The 23,830-nt window shown below is 34.1% G+C and overlaps 2 protein-coding genes across 3 annotated transcripts; both read right to left on the minus strand.

Annotated features, from left to right (window-relative positions):
* Positions 1-4,290: 4,290 nt before the first annotated feature.
* On the minus strand, positions 4,291-7,999 carry LOC125820358 (protein RADIALIS-like 5). Its single transcript, XM_049499791.1, has 2 exons — positions 7,747-7,999; positions 4,291-4,400 (listed from the first exon to the last, which is right to left on the minus strand). Exons 1-2 carry the CDS (start codon positions 7,997-7,999, stop codon positions 4,291-4,293), a joined length of 363 nt encoding a protein of 120 aa, XP_049355748.1.
* Positions 8,000-13,668: 5,669 nt separating this feature from the next.
* LOC125820094 (sugar transporter ERD6-like 4) lies at positions 13,669-22,966 on the minus strand. 2 transcript variants are annotated; one of them, XM_049499512.1, is made up of 18 exons: positions 22,587-22,966; positions 21,354-21,416; positions 21,188-21,277; positions 21,036-21,095; positions 20,865-20,930; positions 20,693-20,758; positions 20,532-20,607; positions 16,890-16,954; positions 16,715-16,807; positions 16,077-16,157; positions 15,913-15,997; positions 15,577-15,623; positions 15,340-15,402; positions 15,198-15,257; positions 15,026-15,091; positions 14,870-14,929; positions 14,574-14,688; positions 13,669-14,051 (listed from the first exon to the last, which is right to left on the minus strand). In XM_049499512.1, exons 1-18 carry the CDS (start codon positions 22,788-22,790, stop codon positions 13,939-13,941), a joined length of 1,473 nt encoding a protein of 490 aa, XP_049355469.1. In that variant the 5' UTR covers positions 22,791-22,966; the 3' UTR covers positions 13,669-13,938. The 2 variants fall into 2 exon arrangements, with proteins under 2 accessions (XP_049355469.1, XP_049355470.1); XM_049499513.1 differs by lacking the exon at positions 21,354-21,416 and having other exon boundaries at positions 13,890-14,051.
* Between the last annotated feature and the right edge of the window lie 864 nt (positions 22,967-23,830).

A 23,830-nucleotide genomic window follows, 5' to 3' on the forward strand; every position in this document is an offset into this window, starting at 1 on the left:
GTTAGATAATTTAATTTCCCAATGATATGTCTGTACAGAGTAGCATCTGACATGAAACTTCCTGAATTTGCAGTTAACTTCACAGATGGATCCAGTGGAGAAGATACTGAAGGCAGATGAGAGACATCAAACTCTTGCAACAAGTCCAAGGTATACTTTCTTTGATTAAGAATGATGCCCTGTGGCTCTCTAATTATCTCCATGCCTAGAAAATAGTGTAGAAAACCAAGGTCTTTGATCTTAAATTCAGAATGAAGGAACAACTTCAATTCGTTAATCCCTGTAAGATCATCACCGGTGATCAGAATATCATCTACATAAACAGCAATAATGGTGATAAGGTCCCCTCTTTGTTTAAAAAACAAAGAATAATCATTTAAGGAAGCAATGAACCCTTTGAAACTCAGAGCACCCGCAAGCCTTGCATACCATTGCCTGGAGGCCTGTTTTAACCCATAAAGTGATTTTTTGAGTCTGCAAACTAGATTAGGAGAATGAGGGTCGATACCCGGAGGGAACTTCATATAAACTTCTTCTTGTAAATCACCATGTAAGAAGGCATTGTTCACATCAAACTGAGAAATACCCCATTGTTTCTTAGCTGCTACAGCCAGTAGGCACCTAATTGTGGTCATCTTGACCACTGGGGAAAATGTTTCATTGAAATCGATCCCGGCCTTTTGAATATCACCCCGCACTACTAATCTAGCCTTCAGTCTTTCCAATGAACCATCAGCATGTCGCTTAACCTTAAACACCCACTTACAAGGTAAAGCCTTTCGACCTATAGGCAAAGAAACCACATCCCAAGTGTGATTAGTGTGTAGTGCTGCTATTTCATCTTTCATGGCCTGTGTCCAACCTGGATGTCTACAAGCCTGAAGATAGTTGGTAGGCTCAATAATATCTGACACTGAATGAATAATAGATTGATTTGAAATAGAGAGACTATGAACAGGCTTAATAAAAGGGTCCATTGGAGAGGTGAAACAAGAATCAGTGACATTAGTGAGAATGATGGCATTACACACATAGTCCTGAAGATGAGAAGGAAGGGTTCCCAAAGTAGATCTAGTAGACCTTCTAAGAGGAGCAATAGGAGGTGAAGGAGTGGAAGTAGAAGAAGGTGAAGGACTAGATGAATCTAAAATAGGTGATGGTGCTGGAACAGGTGAAATTGGAGGAGAGGAAGAAGGACTATGGGGTTCAGAAGGAAGTATGTTAGCAGGCTGTGAAACAGAGTGATCTGGGTGAGAAGTGGAATGAGCTGGAAAGATAGGAGAAACTGGTTGATCAGAAGAAAAAGGAAAGATATGCTCAAAAAATTGTACATCTCTAGACACACAAATTTTTCTAGTATGTAAATCCAATAACTTATAACCCTTTTGGTTATTAGGATAACCCAAAAACACACACCCTTTAGCCCTTGGATCAAACTTCCCTCTTCCATGTGCTAGAGTATTAGCATAACAGAGGCACCCAAAACACTTCAAGAACTTGTAGACAGGTGGTTTGTTAAAGATGAGCTCATAAGGTGTCTTGCCTCCAAGAACTTTAGAAGGCAATCGATTGATCAAGTAAGTGGCTGTTAAAATACATTCACCCCAAAAAGACATAGGTACTTTGGATTGAAAAAGAAGGGCTCTGGCTATCTCAAGTAAATGCCTATGTTTTCTTTCTACGACTCCATTTTGTTGTGGGGTAGCTACGCAAGAGGTTTGATGAATTATTCCTTGAGAGGCAACAAATTGTGAACCTGATTCACTACTTCCCAATTCCATAACATTGTCTGATCTGACCATTTTTATCTTGGCATCAAATTGTCTAGCAACCATGAGTATGAATGACTGTAAAACAGTAAGGGCATTGCTTTTAGTAGCCAGCAAAAAGGTCCAAGTACCTCTAGTAAAATCATCAACAATAGTGAGAAAATACTTGTAATGATTATAAGTAGGAACCTTGTATGGTCCCCAAGTATCAACATGAATCAGCTCAAACTTAGAATTGGTGGAAATTTGACTGATAGGAAAGGGAAGTCTAGATTGTCTAGCTTGGGGACAAATATCACAAAAACAATCAACAGTAGAAGGAACAGAAATGAAACTGATATTTTTCATTGATGATAGTGGCAAATGCCCAAGTCTCATGTGCCATAATCTTACATCTGAAAGTGCATTAGAACAAACAGGAAAAGAAATAGATTCTGGTAATGAAATGGAAGACAAATTGGAAAACTGTGGATGTATCTCAAAGACATTATCCTTAAATCTAGACTCCATAGGACTAGGTTCTAGCAAGTAGAGACCTTCCTTAGCTTCACCAAAAACTTGAGGGTTCCTCATTGAAGGGACCTGCATCAAACAGCGATGAGAGGTGAAAAACACTGAAAAATTGAATTGAGTACACACTTTGTGTACTGATAGGAGATTATACTTGAAACTAGGGACATACAAAACATTATGCAATGTTAGATCAGAGAATATTGACACAGTCCCTATATGTGTGACCTGAATTGATTGAGAATTAGGGAGACTAATACTCATGGGAACTGTAAGAGGAGACAAAGACCTGAAAGAATTAGGATTGAAGCACATATGTTCGGAAGCACCTGAATCTATTATCCAAGTGTTAGAATTGAAAACAGAAAAACATGATCCAAAATATTTCAACATTGTACCAGCTACTGCATTAGCATTGATGTCAGGATTGGTTGTGTTTCTTAGTGTATCTGCCACTTTCATCTGCTTGAATGCATGCATAAGAAAGTTAACCTGTCCTTTGTTGAAATGTTGATTAATATTTCCAGTGGCAGCATAATTGTCATCCTCTGCTTCATCCAAGATCACTGCTCCATTTCCCCTTATTTGACCTTGCTGTCCTTTGTCATGTGTGAATTGAAAATCCTCAGGAAACCCAATCAACCGATAGCAGTTATCATCCACATGACCAGTCTTCCCACAATGTGTACAAATAGCATTAGGATCATACTTTGGTTTCTTCCCTTTAAATTTCTGAAATTGCCTTGGTCCCTTTTGTGATTGCTGAAAGTTGTTAGATCTGGGAAAACTACCTTGTGATTGTTGAAAATTGTTTGATCTGGGAACAAGCCCTCCAATTTGTTGTGATGAGTTTTGAAACCTCTGGGGTTGTTTACTTTTGTATTGGTTGATATTCCCCGCCATGAAGGAAGATGAAGAGGAATCAGAGGGTATGAATGGGCTCATATAACTTTCCCTCTGATTCTCATCTTGCAAAATGAGAGAATAAGCAAGATTAATGTCGGGCAGGGGGCTCATCATCAAAATGTTTCCTCTAGCCTGACTATAAGTGTCATTTAATCCCATGAGAAACTCAATCAGTCTCTCATCATCCATAGACTTCTGCAGTTTTTGTTTTCCTTCACAATTGCACACACAAGTGCACCTAACGTTGGAGTTGAAAGAGTCCAACTCATCCCATAATTTCTTAAGTTTAGTGAAGTATCCTGCAATGTTAGAATTCCCTTGAACTAACCTGCTGAGTTCCTTTTGCAGGTGATAAAGCTTGGCACCATTAGATTGACCAAATCTATGCTCTAAGCTAGTCCACAGATCCTTAGCAGTCCTTGAATAAATAACACTGTCCGCGATCTCCTTTGAAAGTGAATTGAGCAACCAAGAAGTCACCATGTCATTGCATCTACTCCAAGGTTGCAGATCTGAAGAATCAGATGCAGGAACAGAATGAAGACCAGTTATGAATCCCAACTTGTTCTTAGCTGAAAGAGCAATAAGGACAGACCTCTTCCAACCCTGATATCCTCTACCATCAAAAGGAGTGTTGACAATTGCCATTCCAGGTGCATCAGATGAATGCAAGTAGTATGGATGATTTGAATCCATAGCTGGAGTGCTGCTAGAGCCGGTTGTATTTCCAGCAGAGCTCTCAACGCTTGATGTTGTATCAACCATGGATGATTAGATGAAGATTGAAAACAAGGAAAATTGTTGATTGAATTTTGATCAATGCTTTGATACCATGTTAGAAATGAGACTGATTTGGGAAATTTTCTTCTTGTATTCCTTCTACAATCCACACCCAGATATATACAAGTCTGTGAATAAAGAAAATATAAAACCTATACAATAGTTGTTCATTTCCTATTGGCTATGCATGTAACAAACTAACAGAAAGAATATTCTAAATCTATGCTAGAAGCTTCTTTTATTTACAGCTGTACATTTTAATCCGGATGGGTGATTTTGTGTTGGGCTAATTGTGTGGCCCAATCATTCAATCTGAGTGGCCCAATCATTCAAGTTGATCCAATTTGCACTTCGGCCCTTTATCTCTTTGTCGGAAGACCTGCTTTGACAACCTTGGAGATGTTTCCATATGTGACTTCTTCTTCCCCTTGTCTTCTGGTTTATCAAAATATTACATGTATACATAAATCCTATCAAAATAAATAATTAAACAAAACTAGTCATAACAAATGGTTATATTAGTTTCTGCTGTTTAAACGTAAAAAACATTTTTGTAATAATTATTTTTACATTCACGAAAATAATTTGGCCCAATTTTTATTTTTTATAAAAAAACTAAAATTAAAAACGTGATAATGCCTAGCTCTACTTACCACACTTCTTTTGCATGTTTTAGCAAATTTTCAAACCAATTTCAATTGGCTTTTGGTTCAACACGGGACTATTTTTATCATTACATATTTGTTTTTTGGGTGTGTATAGTGTGAACTCATAGCATAGATGAGAAAAGAAGTTATGATTTTCTTTATGCGTGTATATATAATGTGAACTCACAATATGGAAAAGAGGCAAATCTAAAATTATCTTTTATATGTGTATAGTGTGAAGTCACAGTATGGTGAGTGTGGAGTCAACACAGGCTTTTATAGAATTTTTGAAAAAATTATTTGATATTAACGCTTCTTTTTGACATATATATATTCATGAAGGCGGGTAAAACAATTAAATTTAAGACATAAAATAAATAGCCTAGATGGAAAAGTTGTCTGATATTTTGAAATATTTTATATGTTTATTAGGTAATTAATTAACTATATTGATCTCTCATTTGAATATTAAGTAAATAATATTATGTAATTATGCAAAATATTTTTGGGTCTTCACTTTTCCTTGTGGAAGAACATTTTCCAATAGGATCAAAAGATATTTTACAAGATTAATTACCTACTTATATAATGTAGGTAATAATCTATCGCATTATTTGCGATATGCATAAGTTAGAAGAATTACAAGAATACACGCACTTGAACAATATTGGTTGATGATACTTGCACGCTTTAGGGCCTAATTTATTTTGAATTATTAAATCAAAATATTGTTATACAGAACATATTCATGTGAGGCATACGATTCGTTATATTAAGCAATTAATATATTAATTATTAATAATTGGAAGATGAAATAAAACGTAATGAAGCAACCATATTTCTCAACCTATATATAGAGTATCAATGTTAACCTTTTTTTTTTTGCACCACCTTTTATCATTTAATAATGTTCTTTGTATTTGCATAAATGCCATCCAATTCAACATGGACTCGCGAGCAAAACAAGAAATTTGAAATGACATTGACAATTTATGACATGATATACCAAATAGATGGTGTAACGTAGCTAAGACCGACAAGACTGAGGAAGAGGTGAAATTACACTACCAAAAACTTGTGGAAGACGTAAAAAATATTTCGCCTGATCTAGTTTCCTTGCCTCATTTTTTTTTTTTTGTCTTCGACAAGTTTTTTTTAGTGTAATTTCACTTCTTTCTTAGTTTTGTCAGTGGCCTTAGTCACATTACATCATTTATATGATGTGTTCTTGTCAAAAATGGTCAGTGCATTCTCAAACGTTTTGTCTTCCTCCCTAGTCCATGTTGAATCGAATGCCATTATTACAAAACTAATGAACATTATAATTAAAATGATACAAAGGAGAGAGGAGAGATAGATGATGCTTTGGTTTTAAAAAAAAATTTATACAAGAGACAGAAATATTTGAGCCTGAAAAAATGTTCTTCTTTATTCTGTTGTGTTTTTTCTTCTAATTAGTCATAATTAATTACAACTATTTTTTTGAATTTTCTCATGAGTAATAGATTTAAATTTTAAGATAAAAAGACTATTAGTCTAGATCGAAAAATTTATCTGGAACTAATTCTTTTTAGAGATATATATTAAATAATACGAATAAGAAATTTAAATTTTAAGATTCATAATTATTAATTTTTTCTTCGAATAGAATCATAAATTGTCATACAACAAAAATTTTAGGATGCACACATTCGGCCTTACCCCTTGTAGGGAAGGTTAGCTCCAGACCAAGGGTGAGTCTGAGTAGGAGCTTCGATAATCGGACTAGTAGTCTAGTTTTTCTTCTTCTAATTCTACTCCTTCCTTTATTTTTTTCCTCAAAATTACCACAACATCTTTGTAAGGTTTTCTAATCTAGTCGAGTATTCAAACTAATATCAACAAACGAGAGAAAGAAGTTTCATCAACATAAGTAAAATCATTCATATTAATTAAATCTAACTCTAGAAATTGATTTTAAAAAAACTAACACCTCATTAGAACCAAAACCTTTACTCTCTTTTTTTCTAGAAAAAGCTCACCACTTTAGGGACATTCATGCCAATTTTTTTTTTTTGTTTTTTACCAAAATCCATATTAAAATTAAATAAAATATGAAAAATAATAAAACCAAATAATAAAAGAAAATTAAATACTGGATAAAATATATTAAGAAATGAAATAAATATACCAAACTTTTACGCAAAAGCATATAATTATAACCAAAAGTAAAAAATTAATGTTGAAATTTGAAACTTACTCCAAAAAAATTCACCAAACTTGATAGCACCAACATTAATAAAAATAAAGAGGGTTAGAGAGATTATGGTAGAAGAGAATATATATACATATACATATATATTATATATTTGAGAGAGAAGGAGATGAGGGAGTACATGAATTTGTGAGAAATATCAAAGGGGGTGGAGGGGTATTTATAGTGTAGATGAAAATAGCTATTTGGGGGACCCATAAGTTTTTTACCAAAATTTTCTTTATTGTATAATTTATAATAATTGAGTAACCATTTAAGCAATGAACTCAGAATTTCGTTACTAAGAATATTTTATCTACTTAGTTATAAGTAATATAATGCACACGAATTTGTACAATAATTCATAAAGATATCATTTATTCGAATGTAAAAGATGTTTTTGAGTAACCTTTCCGAAACATAGTACATAAATTTGCTTATTATATAAAAAAAAAGACATTAAAAAATTAAATGAAAATAATGGTATAGAAAAGAAAGACAATTTAATTAGCAATATCCTTTTCTCCATCTTCATTGCCATTTATTGCTTCTAATTGAGCTTTAGAGGCTTCACTCTGTCAATAAAATAACAAGTTCATTAATTAAAATAAATTAAATGAGAGAAAAGATAACACGATATATAGTTTTAGATTCAAAATATTTAGAGTTATTAAAATTGTAAGAAAAAAAACACAATTGATCTATATCATTTTTTTTGCAAGTTTCACACCTCATTTATATCACTATTTTTGTTATTTGAAATATCATCATCTCGAAGCTTACAAGACCAACTAGCCGTTGTTTTTTTTCCTTCTATTTGAACTATTATCATCTACTTAACTAGCTAGGTGATGATAATTCAGATAGAAGAATGTAACGATTAATAGTTAGGATATTTTACCTTTGTTCGTCGTCCTTGCTTTGTTGTCATGACCAACACTTACCTCATTATATTTAGGCAAGGGAACTAGATCAGCCTCGATGTTTTCGATGTCTTCTACAAGTTTTTGGTAATGTAGTTTTACCTCTTCTTCAGTTTTGCCTGTGGCCTTAGCTACATTACTCCATCTATCTTGTGTGTCCTTGTCAAAAATGGCCAATGCATTTTCAAACATTTTGTCTTCCTCCCTAGTCCATGTAGAATTGGTTGCCATTTCTACAAGGAAATCAAAGAAAAATTGAGATGATAAACAAGGAGTGTAGAAAGTTGATTTTTGGTTAATAAAAGGTTAACCATGACACCCTATATATAACAATTGGGAAATATGTGGCCTGAGAATATGCTCCTTTTTTGTGATGGTTTGCTACTTTTTATTTTCTTCTCTAATTAATTAGAAAATCTCTTTTTAGAGATATATATTGGCCGTGGATAAGAAAATTTAAGTTTTTAAACCTAGAAACAATAGTTCAAATTAGAAAATTTGTCTAATATTAACGGCTCTATTAGAGATTGTGACAAATATATCTTCTGGAGATATATATTGATCGTGGATAAAAAAATTTAAGTTTTAAAACTCGGAATCAATAGTTCAAATTAAAAAAATTGTCTAATATTAACGGCTCTATTAGAGAGAGATATTGATTATGAGTAAGAAATTAAATTTTAAGAATTAGAATCGATAGTCTACATCGGGAAATTTATCTCATTTTACCGTCTCTTTTGAGATATATATATCTGATGATGCATGTATTGGAGGTGTATAAAGGTTAAGGAGGTTAAGAGTGTGATTCAAATGAAGCATAAGGGAAGAGCGATCGGGCTAGATGAGATCTCGGTGGAAATATATATGGAAGAGCGTAGGCACGATAGGTACAAACTGGCTAACTGGATTATTTAGTGTCCTTTTTAAGACGATAAAAACGCCCAAAGAACAAAGGTGGAGTACACTCATTATGTTGTACAAGAACAATAGTATAGTAGCAGTCAGAAATGCAACAACTATAGAATATGAAGTTGCTATGCCATAATATGAAGATTTGAGAGACGGTGAAAGAGATGAAGGTAATGATGAAGATTATTTTTTAGAACTAATTAGGATTTGTGCTAAGACATTCAACTATAGAAGTCTTCCATCTTGTTAGGAAACTGATGGAACAGTATAGGAAGGGGACTTATACATGATGTTCATCGGGCTAGAAAAGGTATACAACAAAGTCCTGAAAAAGATTCTATGAAAGTGTTTGGAGGCTAGTGGCGTACCTGGCGTACATTAGGGCGATTAAGGACATATACAGTGTAGACAAGAGCCATGTAAGAATAGTGGAAGAAGACTCAGAGCACTAACCAATTATATTATGATGGGTTTGCACTATGGATCAGATCTTAGTCCATTTTAATTTACCTTGGTGATGGATGTTTTGACGCGAAAAATCAAAGATGACCATAGTATATTTTATTTGCAGATGACATAGTTTTAACTACAAGGCTCGTGGTAGAGTTAAAGCTAAGCTAAGGTTATGGAGACGAACCTTGAAGCCTGAATGGTTCATTTAGACTGATATGTTGTATGAAGAGAAGTATTGGTCAGTCAAGAACTCTTACGTCTAGAAAATTAAAGTTGAGGAAATAAGGCTATTGAGAGAGATATGTGGGAATACTAGAAGAGATAAAATTAAAATTATAAGATATTTGGGACAAGATAAGTGTGGCCTCGACGGAGGATAAAATACGAGACGTGAGGCTGAGATGGTTCAGAAATGTGAAAAGGAGATGCACAGATTCTCCTGTAGAGGCGTGAAAGGTTGGCTATAAATGATTTTAGGAGAGATAAATGTAGGCCAAAGAAGTATTGACTGAAGGTGATTAGATAGGACATGGTGCAACTTCAACTTATCAAGAACATGACCTTAGATACAAGATTTTTGTGGATACAGATTAGGATAAAAGGTTATTAGGTAGTTGATTGTTGTCTCACTTGTCTTCCATACTAGTCGTAGTATTAATCTTGTAGTTTCTTATTTTTCTATTTTGTTATTATTTATTATTATTTGTACTTTGATTATCAAATTATTTTATTGTAATTACTGTTCCTTTTTCAAAATGTTTTATTATGCCTTGTTTAGTATTTTGTCTTGGCTCTTCAGCCCATTTATTTTCTTGAACTAAGGGCCTATCAGAATCAACATCCCTTCCAAGGTAAGGGTAAAGTCTATGTACACTACCCTCTGCACATCTTACTTGTAGATTACACTAATATGTTATTATTGTTGATGTTTAGTATGGGTAAAAAGTTTAAGTTTTAATGCATAAAATCAACGTCTCTCTTAGATATACATTTTAAATGCATGTACGACATTTAAATTTTAAGACACGTAATCAATAGTCTAGATTCAAAGATTTATCACGTATAACTAGTGTATCTTTTTGAGATATATATTTTGCGAGCAAGTTTTCTCTAATCTCATACCAAATCAAGACCTTTCTTACTATGGAATAAAAATAAAGTGGATCTCCTTTTCAGTTACCGTCATCAATCCCTCGAGAGTATGTTCTTTTGAGCTCAGATTAATATGAATTCAACCTTTTTTTCATCGGGTCATAATCAATAGCTAATGGAGTTGAGAAAAGTATAGTCTCACCAACTTGATCTTTCGCGAGAATTGTATGTCCAATAATGCCTTAAACAGGTAAGATCTTGCTTTCCTTTGTCACAGTGTAGGACATATGTCCGACTGATTAGCCCTTTTTCTCATACTTAATGAAAGAGTCTATCGACTTCCTTAGTAGTCCCAAATTTCTCCAGTATCAACATTTTGTTTTATAGATACATATTAAGTGTAGGTAAAATACATAGGGGCAGTGCTAGAATGATCTGAGGACGATCAGACGAATACTTTTTATCGAAAAATTATATCGTGTATATAAGTAAAATGCTACTTGATAGATTATATTTGAAGTTTTGCACACCTTTGCAACAACTTGATGGGGTAGCTTAATGGCAGTGAGTGTCCAAGAAAAGCCTACATATGCACAAGTTTGATTCTCAATAGTTGATACTTCTCTTCACGTGAGTTTTCAATATTATGATCTTATGAGAATTTGGACTTCAAATACATGTATCTGGCGCATCCACATATATATATCTCAGATGCATGGGGTCAAAATTAAGTGTAATTTGTTTCAGATACACTGTATCCAAGTAAGTTCGCATGTATCTGACTCTTTCATTCGTCTCTCTTTCTCTCTCGCTCTCCTTTCTCCCTATGTATTTGTACTTCAAATATATCTAGTATCACATATACATGTATCTGTATTTGGGATACATAGATTATCTCATTGGCTCCCTTAACTCACTCACCTCTCTCCCTTTTTCAGCGTATCTAATAGTAAAAATACATATATCTAGGTTAAAAATGAGCCCAAGTATAGAAAACTCGTCCAATCCGCCCAATATTCTATGGGTTGTACTGAAGATAATTTGAATTGGATTCAAACTCAACTCATTCAAGCCTTGGCCCATGTTAAAAGAATTTTCAATTGAGCCAACTTAATCTCCAATTTCAACCCGTTTTAAGACTCTTTATTTGCATTGATGTAATGTATGTTCCTATATTGAATATATGCATTACTATCTGTTTTATATCTTTTGGAATTTATCTATCAATTTGTAACTTTTTATATTATTTTCTTGAGTTGAAATTCGAAGTGTAGTTATAAAAGTTAAATTACAATATGTTAAAATTATTGAGATTAAGCGGGTCATGACCCAACCCGATTTTTAGCCCATTTGAGCCCAAAGTAAACTTGGGCGGGTCATAACCCAACCCAATCTCGATTTCAAACCATTTTAATATCTTCAATTTTAACACAACCTGCCTATTTGATACCCCTACATCTAGGTGTATCTGACTTGAAATATGATATGAAATTATTAATTAGTGAGACAATATGTAATTATATCAAATTATAGAGAGAACTAGTAAATATGGTAGGAATATTTGTGTAATTAGGTAGTTTTTCCTTGAATTAATCCTTAATTCGTGATTCTGCTCTCTGTTCTTCATGTCTCACTGTTATTGTTACCATCTAGAGACCGATAAAAGCTTAAAACTTAAAAAGTGATTTCTTTTTATGTTAAACCCTCTTTTCTTTTTGTTTTCTTATTTACTTTTTTTTTTGCTCCATCCGTTCTCGGCATATTAAATTAAATATAAAGTCATTAAATCTAAATATTACGCATTTTGATTTGTAAAGTTTTGTTGCATATATCCATTAAAAAAAAGTCAATTACAAATATTGCTCAGTTTAATTTTAAAATTTGTGGTGCATCCATTTTCCAAAATAAATTTACTTATGGCTTGAACATTCTTTATCAAACTTTTTATTACGTTACTGAAAATACATAATCAAGAATGATTATGTCCAATATTAATATCCCTTATTAATATCCCTTTTAGGTCTTGGGCCTAACTCACACCCCAAAAGTTAACTCATGAGAGGAGGATTGTCCAAGTTCATATGGTTGTCATATCTTTACTTAGTATCAGAGCAGGACCCATCTCACCCAATGTTGGGGGCCCCTAAAATCAAAATTACCCACCCATCGGATGCTAAACACTGAGCGTGAGGTGAGATGTTAAAGAATGACAAAAGTCTCACATTTATGGTTAATAAGATGGGTGGACTCCTTATAAGGTTTGGTCAATCCTCTCCCTTTGAAATAACTTTTGGAGTTAAATTAGGTCAGGTGTCATATCTTTACAAAAATCGAAACATGTATATTCCAGTGGGTCTAAAGGGAAAATTAAAGCAAATGGTAATATCAGTTTCTACTGACTAAAACGTAAAAAGCATTTTTGTATTATTATTTTGCATTCACGAAAAAAATTTGGCCCAATTTTTCTTCCTTGTTTTTAGGGAAAAAGAAAAATTGAAAACATGATAATGCCTAGCTTTACTTTCTACATTTTTTTTTGCATGTTTCTGAAAGGTTCCATGTAAAAATATATACTTATTTCTTTTTGTGCAAGTATAGTGTGAACTCGTATTGTGGACAAAAAGGAAATTTATAAAAAAGAATTTAGTGTGTATAGTGTGAATTCTTAGGATAGACAAGAGGTGAATTTAAGATTTCTTTTTGTGCATGTATAGTGTGAATTCAAAAAAAGGACAAGCGGTCAAATTTAGGAATTCATTTTGTGCATGTATAGTGTGAACTCATGGTGGACATGAGGCGATTTTAGGATTTTCTTTTGTGCATGTATAGTATGAACGCAGAGTGAACAAAAGGCGAATTTATAATTTACCTTTGTGCATGTATAGTGTTAACTCACAATGAACCAGAGACAAATCTAAGATTTTCTTTTGTGCATATATAGTGTGAACTCGCAATGTGATATGTGAATTTAAAACTTGGTTTTTTTTTATAGATTTTTAAAAATATATGATATTAATGTTTCGTTTTGAAATATCTATTGAGAATGGATTAAAAATAGATTTTAAAACATAAAATTAGTAGTCTAGATTGGAAATTTGTCTGAAATTAACATCATTTTTGAGATATTTTGTGTTTATTAGGTAATTAATTAATTAATTATATTGATCTCTCATTTAAATATTAAGTAAATAATATAATATGATTATGCAAAATATTATTTATAGAAGAAAACATTTTCTAATAGGGTCAATGTTATTTTACAAGAGTACTTACATATATAATGTAGGTGACAATAATCACATTCTCTGCAATATGCATAAGCTATAGGAATTTCAAGATTTTATATCAATTCTAATTTTTTTTAAGGGAAAAAGGACAAATATAGCCCCGAACTATCGTAAATGGTATGCAGATACCCTCCGTCAACGAAGAGCAAAAATATCACATGATCCCTCAAATTGTCCAATAAATGTGGAGTATATGTATTACAGTTACAACAACAGATTATTCTGAATAATAGTGTACCAAAAAATCAAATACCACTTGTTTACATGTATGATTCTCTGTTTCTAAAAAAGATGAATAAATCAAAATGTAAAATCTCATAGATTTTATCTTATAGTAAGGTATTGAAACTCTTGCAGAATGGCAAGAATTATTGTCGAAAGAACGAAGAGGAAACAAGGAGTGGAAAATGCAAATATACACGAATTCTATCATCTAAACGAAAATTGTATTTCCTCTAGTGTTTTTCCTTTCGTCTCAGGTACCCAAATTGTCACAAACGCCACGGTGAACACACACATAAGTGTATAAAGAGTGAAGGTTCCTGGTAAAGATCACGTAGACGCGTTAAGTTAGATCAACAACTATAGAAACAAGGTAAAAAGGACAAATATACTCCTGAACTAACGTAAATGGTATGCAGATACCCTCCGTCATACTTTTGGGACATTGGTGCCCCTGCCGTTCAAAAACTAGAGCATGTATGCCTTTCATTAGTATAAAGGGTATATATGCTCTAGTTTTTGGACGGCAGAGGCACCAATGTCACAAAAGTATGACGGAGGGTATCTGCATACCATTTACGATAGTTCGATAGTATATTTATCCTTTTTCCCTAGAAACAATAAAGCGGACACTTAGGTGTGCGTGACCACTGAATAAAATGTAGAGCTGGTAGGAGGTGGAGGGTGCAAATTTTCATAGGATACGCAAACACAGGCCAAAATATGTAGTCTTTTACGCGTGTAGGCTGGTAAATATCAATTAGCTCATATTAATGTATGTTATACTCATGATCAGGTTGGATCGGTGTACATGGTATAGATTGTAAGAGCAAGAGACATACCTCCACTGCTCCAAGCCAATAGCAGCGGTGCAGTTGCTGTAATTACCCAGGAAAAGAACCAATTGAATAACGTCGCTACACTTCCAGCAAGGCCTTTGATCTTAACCGGAAGAATCTACAATACCAGAGGGATTAGAAGTCAAAAATTTTACTTCCCGTGATGAACTCTGAAAATTCGTACTATATAGGTTCTATGATTTGGAAAGATAGGAATGTTCTGAATTTAACGTTGCCAGAGTTAAATACCAACAAGAAAATGTAATAGTAAGTAATGTGACAAATAAAGATGTTAGTACCTCAGACATTATAAGCCACGGAATAGGCCCCATTCCAAGCGAAAATGAAACAATCATCAACTGAAAAGAAAAAATGGTTAGAAAAGGAAATCAATCATTCAGAAGCAGTGTTATTCCAAGAGTCAAAAAGACGTCTACAACAAGCCGAGGACATACCAAAACACCAACCACTGATATCATGCCTAGAACACCATAGAAGGTAGAATCCTCATCTACGAAACCCTTTTTGAATAACAATATGCGCAAAAGAAGAGAAACATGTCAGGGCCAGAACACCTCATTTTTTTCAAAATTCAAAGGCAAGTTACATAACTTGAGCTAAAAGTACCTTCAGAAAGAATGCAATGGCAACAACAAGGAGACTAACAGCCATTCCAACCGACGAGACCTATAATGAAGCACTTGAGTTCCTTGTTAGGAAAAAGTTCAAAAATTACATATATGAGTTACTACATTTTACCAAAACTTACAATCAGTAAAAGCCTACGGCCAGTTTTATCCACCAGCCATGTAGAAACAGCAGTGGCAACCACCTACAAATTTCAATCTTCTTCAGTTGTATGTTAGCTACGAAGGAAATAGATCGGAATGTGACGAGAAAAAATTGACACAAAGTGCCACATGGGGGAAAATGAACAATCTTTGTGTATCCTTTTTCTATAATATGCTGAACGGGGAAAAGCAAGCGAACTAAAATTAATCTGGACCTGGATAGCACCTAAACCTAAAGTTGCAGCATCACTTGAAGAAATCCCTGTTAAAGATACAACTAAATTAGATAGGCTCATATCATGTGAAATAAACATATCAATCAATACAAGATTTGAAGAGAAATCTCAAGTTTCTTCAGTAGTTTCGGTTATGGTTCTCATCACAACAACAAAAAGTTGTTAAAAGTAGGTTTCGATGCTTCACGGATACTGAGAATCATAATGTTGCTTCTACCACGTACTTTGACCTTTCTTTTGCAGATAGAATACTTTGGTACTTCCATCATTCTACAAAGGCAGATAAATACATTTCGATTTAAGTTATCCACGTACCAGCCGATAGGAAAATGTTACTGGAATAGAAGATCACACCGTTGGTTCCGCTGAGTTGTTGTAGGACAAGCAGTCCAATGCCTATCTGCGGGATGAAATGTTTTAAAGAATGGCATATGTAAACACGGTCATCTTCTGAAAACAGCACCAAACAACAAATTTACCATGAGAGGCAGCCAATATCTTCTTTGCTTGAGATCTGCAAAACGTATTGTTGACTTTCGGCTCGTGGATGCTACAGCCCTCTACACAGGACAGACATTTAACAGGACAATGAATTCCATATTTCTGACAGTAAAATTCAATTACAAAATTGTCCCATGGAACAGTAGCTACAATTATACTGTTAGGAGTCATTTGGTTTGAATTCAAGTTATGATGGGATTAGTTATGATGGGATAAGTTATGATGGGATTAGTTATGATGGGATAAGTTAAGCTAAGATTATTGTTTATTGAGTGTTTGGTTTGTTGTATTCAAAATAATAAATCTTAAGAACAACATATAAGTTTACAAAAATACCCTTTATGGATGTGAAAAGTAATGTATAAAAAGTATTTAAAGGGACATTTTTGTCATTTAGTCATTTTATCCCGGGATAAGTTATCCCGGGATTACTATACCACCCATGGGAAGGGATAACTTATCCCAGTACTAATTATTAATCCTGGGATAAGTTATCCCGGACTTGCCAATCAAACAACAAATTAAGTGGCACTATAATTTTATCCCAGGATTATTTTAAGTTATTCTTCACACCAAACGACCCCTTAGTTCATGGTCTTTCAAGTAACTGAATTACCTTAATTTCATTTACTTCAACGGAAATGTCAGCATCGAACCCTCGGAGAACTTGCAAAGAGGTTTCAAAATCTTCTGTCAGACCCATCTTGGCCTATGTCTCACATAGAAAATCAAATGAGATTCTACAACTAGAACTCTCAAAGAACGATGGAAAATTACGGTATGATACTGACCAACCACCGAGGAGATTCTGGGATGAAAAATAGTCCAGGTATCAGTGCAAGGCAGGGCAATGTTCCTGCGGCAGAAAATGATAGTTAGTTAACATGCCCAAGACAGACACCAGAAAGATCTCTGCCATGTGAGGATTTTCTACACGTGATTCCTAACGAAACTAAGCACTACCGATTCTTTCGCATTTGAAAAGGCTTAAAACACTCTAGGTTGTTTAGTTCACTTCAAACCAATCCACAGTGTAGCTTAACATCACTAGGATAAATCTTAGATATTGCTTTGTTTTATCACAACACAACCAGTAAAACCAAATTTCTGGAAGAGATATGCTAAATCAGTTAGCAAGGATGACAAATAATTGATGACCAAGCAAAGACGACTGGCTACAATGTTCTGCTTCTCCTATTGCTTCGGTATGAGCAGAGACCACCTCATGAATGCTCTCTTGAGAGGTACTTTTTGTTTCTAATGTAGGATATCCTAGCTGTTACCCCGTCTAAGGGAATTCTAGGGTAGATAATAGTATGCATTTATCCCACTAGAATTGCTTAAGATGGCTTGTTATATCAAAAGACGAACAGAAGGTCATTTGAAACAGAAAGTCCCCAACCAAACAGTATGTGAGCATTATAAATAGTATCTGTGAAAGAGAAAGTGCTTCATCTTTCTGTCTCCAAACTATCAGAAAAGAGAAAGATGGATTTAATTAAGAATGAGGTGAGAACAGTGTTGTCAAAGGTGTGCTTAAGCCCAGAAGCGAGGTTTCAAACACGTTGAGCGCTTTGCCTCGATGTCGTTATCAAGGTTCTAAAGCATACTTTTCCTTGCCAATGAGCCTCTTCGACACTAAACAATTGATTTTTCACTTTATTGTGAACTTTTTTTGACTTCCTTGTTCATATATTTGCCATTTATGCTTAATTATAAGCCCCAAACGACCCTTTGCGCCTCTTTTCATTAAAGCTCACACTTTATTTGCGCTTAAAGCCCCAACGGACCTTAGAGCTTTTTTGTGCTTTTTTCTTTTGATAACACTGGTCAAGAGCCGAGTCTAAACTCTCAAGGTAGCTAATCTGGTTAACCCATCAAACCAAGATTGAAAACTTTTTTTTTATGATAAGTAACTAAGCTTGAACATATTCTATTTTTTCCCCTGAGGGCTGGGCATGTTTGGTTAACTTATTAAGCTCAGTTAAAGCATGACTTCACAACCGATAGATGTATTGGATGCACAGACTACTTGAATTCGACCCTTCATCCGCTAAACTAAACTTGTTTGAGCTTGGTAAGACATTGTCATCCCTGGGTGGATCTACCAAGGTCCGAGGGGTGTCACATGGCACTGCTTCTTAGGAAAATATTGCTAAAGATGTATATACAATTAAATGACAGCAGAAAATATAAGAGATATATGTTATAAGGTGACACCCTTATATACAAATGTGTGTGCAGCTCGGTTGGTTAGGTGTACCAATTGCCCACGTGAGGGACGTGAGTTCGAATACAGATAGCCTCATCTTTTTATTCAACTTAGGAGATTAAGTTGTTCAGTGATTTTTTTCTTTCTTTCTTCCTTTGTTTTTTATTTTTTTATTTTCTTCTTCCTTTGGTGGTTTATACAAAAAAATATTTACCACTATTATTCCAAAGGAGATCATTTTCAAAACGAAAACTCATCCAGAAAAAGTTATAATTTTTATTTTATTTTTGGAAAAAGGTATAGTAGTGTACATGAATTGTGTTTTATATTTTATAATATGGTGTTACATTGTTTTTCATTTTCAAAAGTGACACCGCAAGCAAAAAATCATGCCTACGTCACTGATTGTCACAAACCTCCCTCATTTATTTTCTATTGCAAGTAATAAAAGGCCATCATAAATGAAGATGAGTTAGTCAAATGAAATTCAAAAGTAGTTTTGACCAGATTAAATGAATATGATATTAGGTATGACGCGACTATTACGTCACACTTGAAACTGCCCTATATATTCCACCCTACCCTGCACATCTCCACATCCCACTCTCCCTACCTCCTTTTGATACCTTGCTTTGAACTATTTCCAATAGAAATATCTTTACACCCATCAGCCGCCACAAGCAGCGGCAGCTTGAGCTCATCCTCTGCCGCCGCGAGCGGCAGTTCCACCAGTCGTGAAACATTGCCGCCATCCAGTGATCAAAGAAACAACCGCGTGAAAATGAGTGTGGAGTAACTGATAGCGGAAAATGCCATGGTCATTGTAACTGTGGGCGGGTGGTGCATGTGGATCGCGGTGAAGCATTTGATGGAAAGGCTGGTGTTAACCCCAAGGTTTTGGAGGTGGATGAGGCGGAGGATGTGACGGTCGTTGTAGCCGTGCGCAGCATCTTCTGCCTCATCTACCCCTAAAACCTGGGGTTAACGCAAAGCCTTTCCACCAGATGCTTCACCACGATGCAGATGGAGCACCCACGCGCGGATACAATTACCATTGAATTCTCCGCTATCAACTTCGCCACACTCATTTCACGTGGTTGTTGATATGATTATTGGGTGCCGGCTGTGATTCGTGATTGGTGGAGCTGCTGCTCACGGCAACAGCAGAGGTCGAGCTCATGTTGCCATTGCTTGTGGCGACATACAGCGGGGAAGAAATTTCTGTTGGAAATAGTTCGACGCATGGTATCAGAAAGGGGTGGGGATCCGTACTGGATTTGGTCAACGATTTTGGTACTTTGACTGAAATCAACAAAGAAATTTGGAATAGATACAATGATTTTTGTAATCAAAACAAAAGCTAAGGCAAAATTGAAGAAAATGGAGTTTCTTGTACATAGAAATTTCTATGTCAATCACATGTATAGATAAGTGGCTGTTCTTTGTAGGTTTTCTACTTTTGGTTTACTTCTTGTATACGGGCAAGCTTTTTTCCCTAAACTAATGAAATTTATTACTTTATTTAAAAAAGAATTATATGTCAGTCCTTTTCCTTATATCACCTCCTGAAATTCTCCTCTTGATTAGTATTGTTTCCTCATAATACCTTGTAAATTTTCTACATAATGTCTCGCACCCGTATCCGTACCTGGATCCGTACCCCCAGGCCCCAACAACATACCCAGTGTAATTACACAAGTGGGGTCTAGGGAGGTGGTGTGTATGCAGTCCTCACCTCTTCCTTAAAAAGGAGGAGAGGTTGTTTAAGATGGACCCCTGGGCTCCAAATAGATGAAAAAGACGATGAATCTGTACCCCGAATCTTAAAATTTAGATCATGAAGGATCCGACCTCTAGATCCACATCCATATCGGACACTCGCACCCGAGTCCGAGTAACATAGGTCACAGCTACTATTGAATTTCATTTGAATACCTCATCTTTAATTTATGATGGCCTTTTAATACTTCCAAAATTGCAACAGAAAATAAAATGAGGGAAGTTTGTGACAATTTTTCAATTTAAAGCTTGTTTTCAAGTCAAGACAAGTTTGAATATCCTATTAATTTGCTCTCACTTCCTTTAGACACCGAGTATAAAACACATCTCCACTTGAAGGAAATTAAATGATACATAGAAAATTGAATGAATACACAACTTCACAATTCACATCTATAAACTAAATATCTAAACAAAGATTTTAAGAGAAATGATCATTTACCAAGAACAGCGAGCACTCTCCAATTAACTAAAAGTCCTAGCAAATAAGCCAACATGATCCCAATTGTAACAGAGAGCTGCATGATAGAAAAGTTAAGTTAACATGTGATTTACTTAGCAGGCATAACTTTGGTTAAACGGAATTTTAAGCCACTAGCAAACCTGGTTAACTGATCCCAGGGCCCCTCTCAGGTTCTGAGGTGCTATCTCGGCAATATATACAGGAACCTGAAATAAGCATGAAAATGGAAAGCAACAAGATTTTTGACACTTTTAACATGTCCAATAACCCATAAAAGTATCATAGAAGAGGATTGACAAATTTAATGTGTACCGTGTAAGAGATAATGCCGACTCCAAAACCTTCCAATAATCTTCCCATGTATAAGAAGGACAGATCCTAGATCAATATCGAAGTCAAAAATGGAGATACAAATATTGCAATTTGAGGAACAGCATGAGGCAAAGAAACTTTATTATTAGTATCAAAGCAGAATTATCTTACTTTGGCAAACGAGATGGAAAGCCAACCAATGATGTTAGGTATAGCAGCTATCATTAAAGACTGCAAGTAGGATGGAAAAGTTTGAGTATCCACTTGTGCACAATAGGCAGGATGATAAAATATCTAGAGCTCTATTGATGCCATAATCTTACCCCTTTTCGTCCAATGTACTCGGCAATTTGACCACTAGATATTGCCCCAACCATAGCACCCACATTAGATAAGGAACCGAATAAAGAGAACTGAAAAGATTAACTTTAATCAGAAACTGCTCTCAAGCAAATAATCGAAATACATAAAGCAAGAATGACCCATTACCTCAGATACTGTGAGCTTCAGATCATTGACTATGGCAGTTTGCGTAGGTGATGAGTAACCAGACTACAATAAAGCATCCCCAGAAGAACAAAAAACATTGATCAAACAAAGATACATACATACCAGAAATAAGACAACTGGAACTTCAACATCTAGAAATGCTACACATATAGGTCAAAAACATGTCATAACAAATTGAAATCAGAAACTGTAATAACAATAAAGAAGCAGCCGTTTAGCCAATTGATTCATTTATCACTTAAAAGAAAGGTCCAAAGTTTATTTTCATTCCCATACCAGCCAAGAATGTACAAACTACATAAGGGAAACTTCAATCTCTAGAATCACTACAGATTTAAGTTAAGAATGACGCCAATAAAGACTCAACCTTTTAGCCAAAATGATTCCTTTATCACTTAAAAGAAAGGTACAAAGTTTATTTTCATTCCCATACCAGCCAAGAATTCGCAGATTATATAAAGGGGAACTTCAATCTCTAGAATTACCACAGATGTAAGTTAACAAGGATGCAAATAAAGACTCAACCTTTTAGCCAAATTGATCACTCTATCACTTAAAAGAAAGAACAAATTTACTTTCAATCCCATACCAACCAAGAAAGCACAGACTACATCAAGTGAAACTTCAATATCTATAATTACTACAGATTTAAGTTGACAAGAATCCTAATAAAAACTCAACCTTCTAGCCAAATTGATCCTTTTATCACTTAAAATAAAGGTAGAAAGTTAATTTTCATTCTCATACCAGCCAAGAAAGCACTGACTACATAAAGGGAAACTTCAATCTTTAAAATCACTACAGATTTAAGTTAACAAGAATGTCAATAAAGACTCAACCTTTTAGCCAAATTGATCATTTTATCACTTAAAAAAAGATACAAAGTTTATTTTCATTCCATACCAACCAAGAAAGCACAAACTACATAAAGGAAAACTTCAATCTTTGAAATTACCACACATTCAAGTTAACAAGAATGTCAACAAAGACTCAAACATTTTAGCCAAATAACCCCCTTTTACCACTAAACAAGAAAGGTGAAAGAAACACTTCATTCTCTTATCATAGAAAAAAAAAAAACTTGACTAAGATAAAGAATGTCAATAAAGATTCAACCTTTTAGACAAATTGATCCCTTTTACCACTTCAAACTCATCATAGCAGAAAAAAAACACAACTTGAATAAAAAAAGAAAGAAATGGCTATACATACAGTGAACCCAAACTGAATTGGACCCAAAGCAACAATCATAACGCAAGCAAGAACTGAAATTGAGCTATCACGGATAACTTGAGAAGAACCCAACATGCTAGAAGTTTGTGCTGAACCCATTCGATACCAACTTCCAGTATGTAAAAATGGCTTCCTCAGATCCCCTCCTCTTCCATCTTCACTATTTTCTTCTCTGAAACTCATTTTTTTTTTCAAGAATTGAAAAACCCAGATGGGATTTACCAGTAACAGATCAGAAATACAAAGTTCTTGGTAATCAGACAAGTAATATCGTCATTGGGATACTCCAATTAGCCAAAAAAAAAAATGGTGTTTGTCGTTTTAAGGTGACAGGTATTTGCTGTAAGAAGACTTGAAAGAGAGACAGACAGACGGATATTCACATTTTTTTTATTTTACAGTGAAATCATTAATATATTACTCCCTCCGTTCCATTTTATGTAAGCACTTTTCGAATTTCGAGATTCAAATAAAATCATAAGTTTTTCATAGATTTTTTTTAATATTTTTGAATTATCAATTATTGTGATTTATAGTATTTTTTACGTAGTTTACAAATATACAAATTTCATTTAAAAAAAATTAAAGATTTCATGTGTAAATTTTCGGTCAAACTTAAACGTTTGATTCTCGAAAAACGAAAAGTATCACATGAATTGAGATAGAAGGAGTTATTAATTTTATTATTTTATCTTTTATTCATATGAAAATACGTATATATCAAAGTAAGTAAGAAAAAATATATAAAAATTATACTCGAACTCATCAAAGCTTATAACTCTTGTTTATGGTATTGCTTATATAAAAAAATATATTATGTATATAAATTAAAAATAACTTTTTGAAGATAGATATTAAAAATTTAAATATTCTTAGTAAAATTATCAGCTTCGACAGTTTATTAATTTAATTAATTAATATACATGAACGATTCAAAAATAGTGGACCTAATTGAATCCATTGTCCTCTTCGTTAATCTTAATATTTAATTTAATAAATATTTGTGGTCCTAACTACTATGTATATTGAGAGGATTGGTAGGCAGTCACGTAGTTTTATTTATTTGTTTATTGGAGATTTGGTTTTTCTCTCTCCAATAACATTCAGATTGTATAAATGTTATAAAACATATTTTATGCAGGTATTTCGACCTTTTTAAAAAAAATAAAAACATCTTGTGCTTTTCTTTTTTCTTTTAAATAAATAACATTTACGACTAGAAA

This window comes from Solanum verrucosum, unplaced genomic scaffold (assembly GCF_900185275.1).
Source record: "Solanum verrucosum unplaced genomic scaffold, falcon-dt-bn FXZP01000229.1, whole genome shotgun sequence".
NCBI lineage: Eukaryota > Viridiplantae > Streptophyta > Magnoliopsida > Solanales > Solanaceae > Solanum > Solanum verrucosum.

What these genes read in the sequence shown, in the direction of transcription:
- LOC125820358 (XM_049499791.1), bottom strand. Translation starts at nt 7,999, where the DNA reads ATGGCAACCAATTCTACATGGACTAGGGAGGAAGACAAAATGTTTGAA. An exon ending in AGCAAGGACGACGAACAAAG is followed by an intron (nt 4,401 to 7,746) that starts GTAAAATATCCT and finishes TTGATAAACCAG; the next exon opens with AAGACAAGGGGAAGAAGAAG.
- LOC125820094 (XM_049499512.1), bottom strand. Translation starts at nt 22,790, where the DNA reads ATGAGTTTCAGAGAAGAAAATAGTGAAGATGGAAGAGGAGGGGATCTG. An exon ending in TCGGCATTATCTCTTACACG is followed by an intron (nt 20,759 to 20,864) that starts GTACACATTAAA and finishes TGCTTATTTCAG; the next exon opens with GTTCCTGTATATATTGCCGA. An exon ending in TATCAGTGGTTGGTGTTTTG is followed by an intron (nt 14,930 to 15,025) that starts GTATGTCCTCGG and finishes TTTTCTTTTCAG; the next exon opens with TTGATGATTGTTTCATTTTC.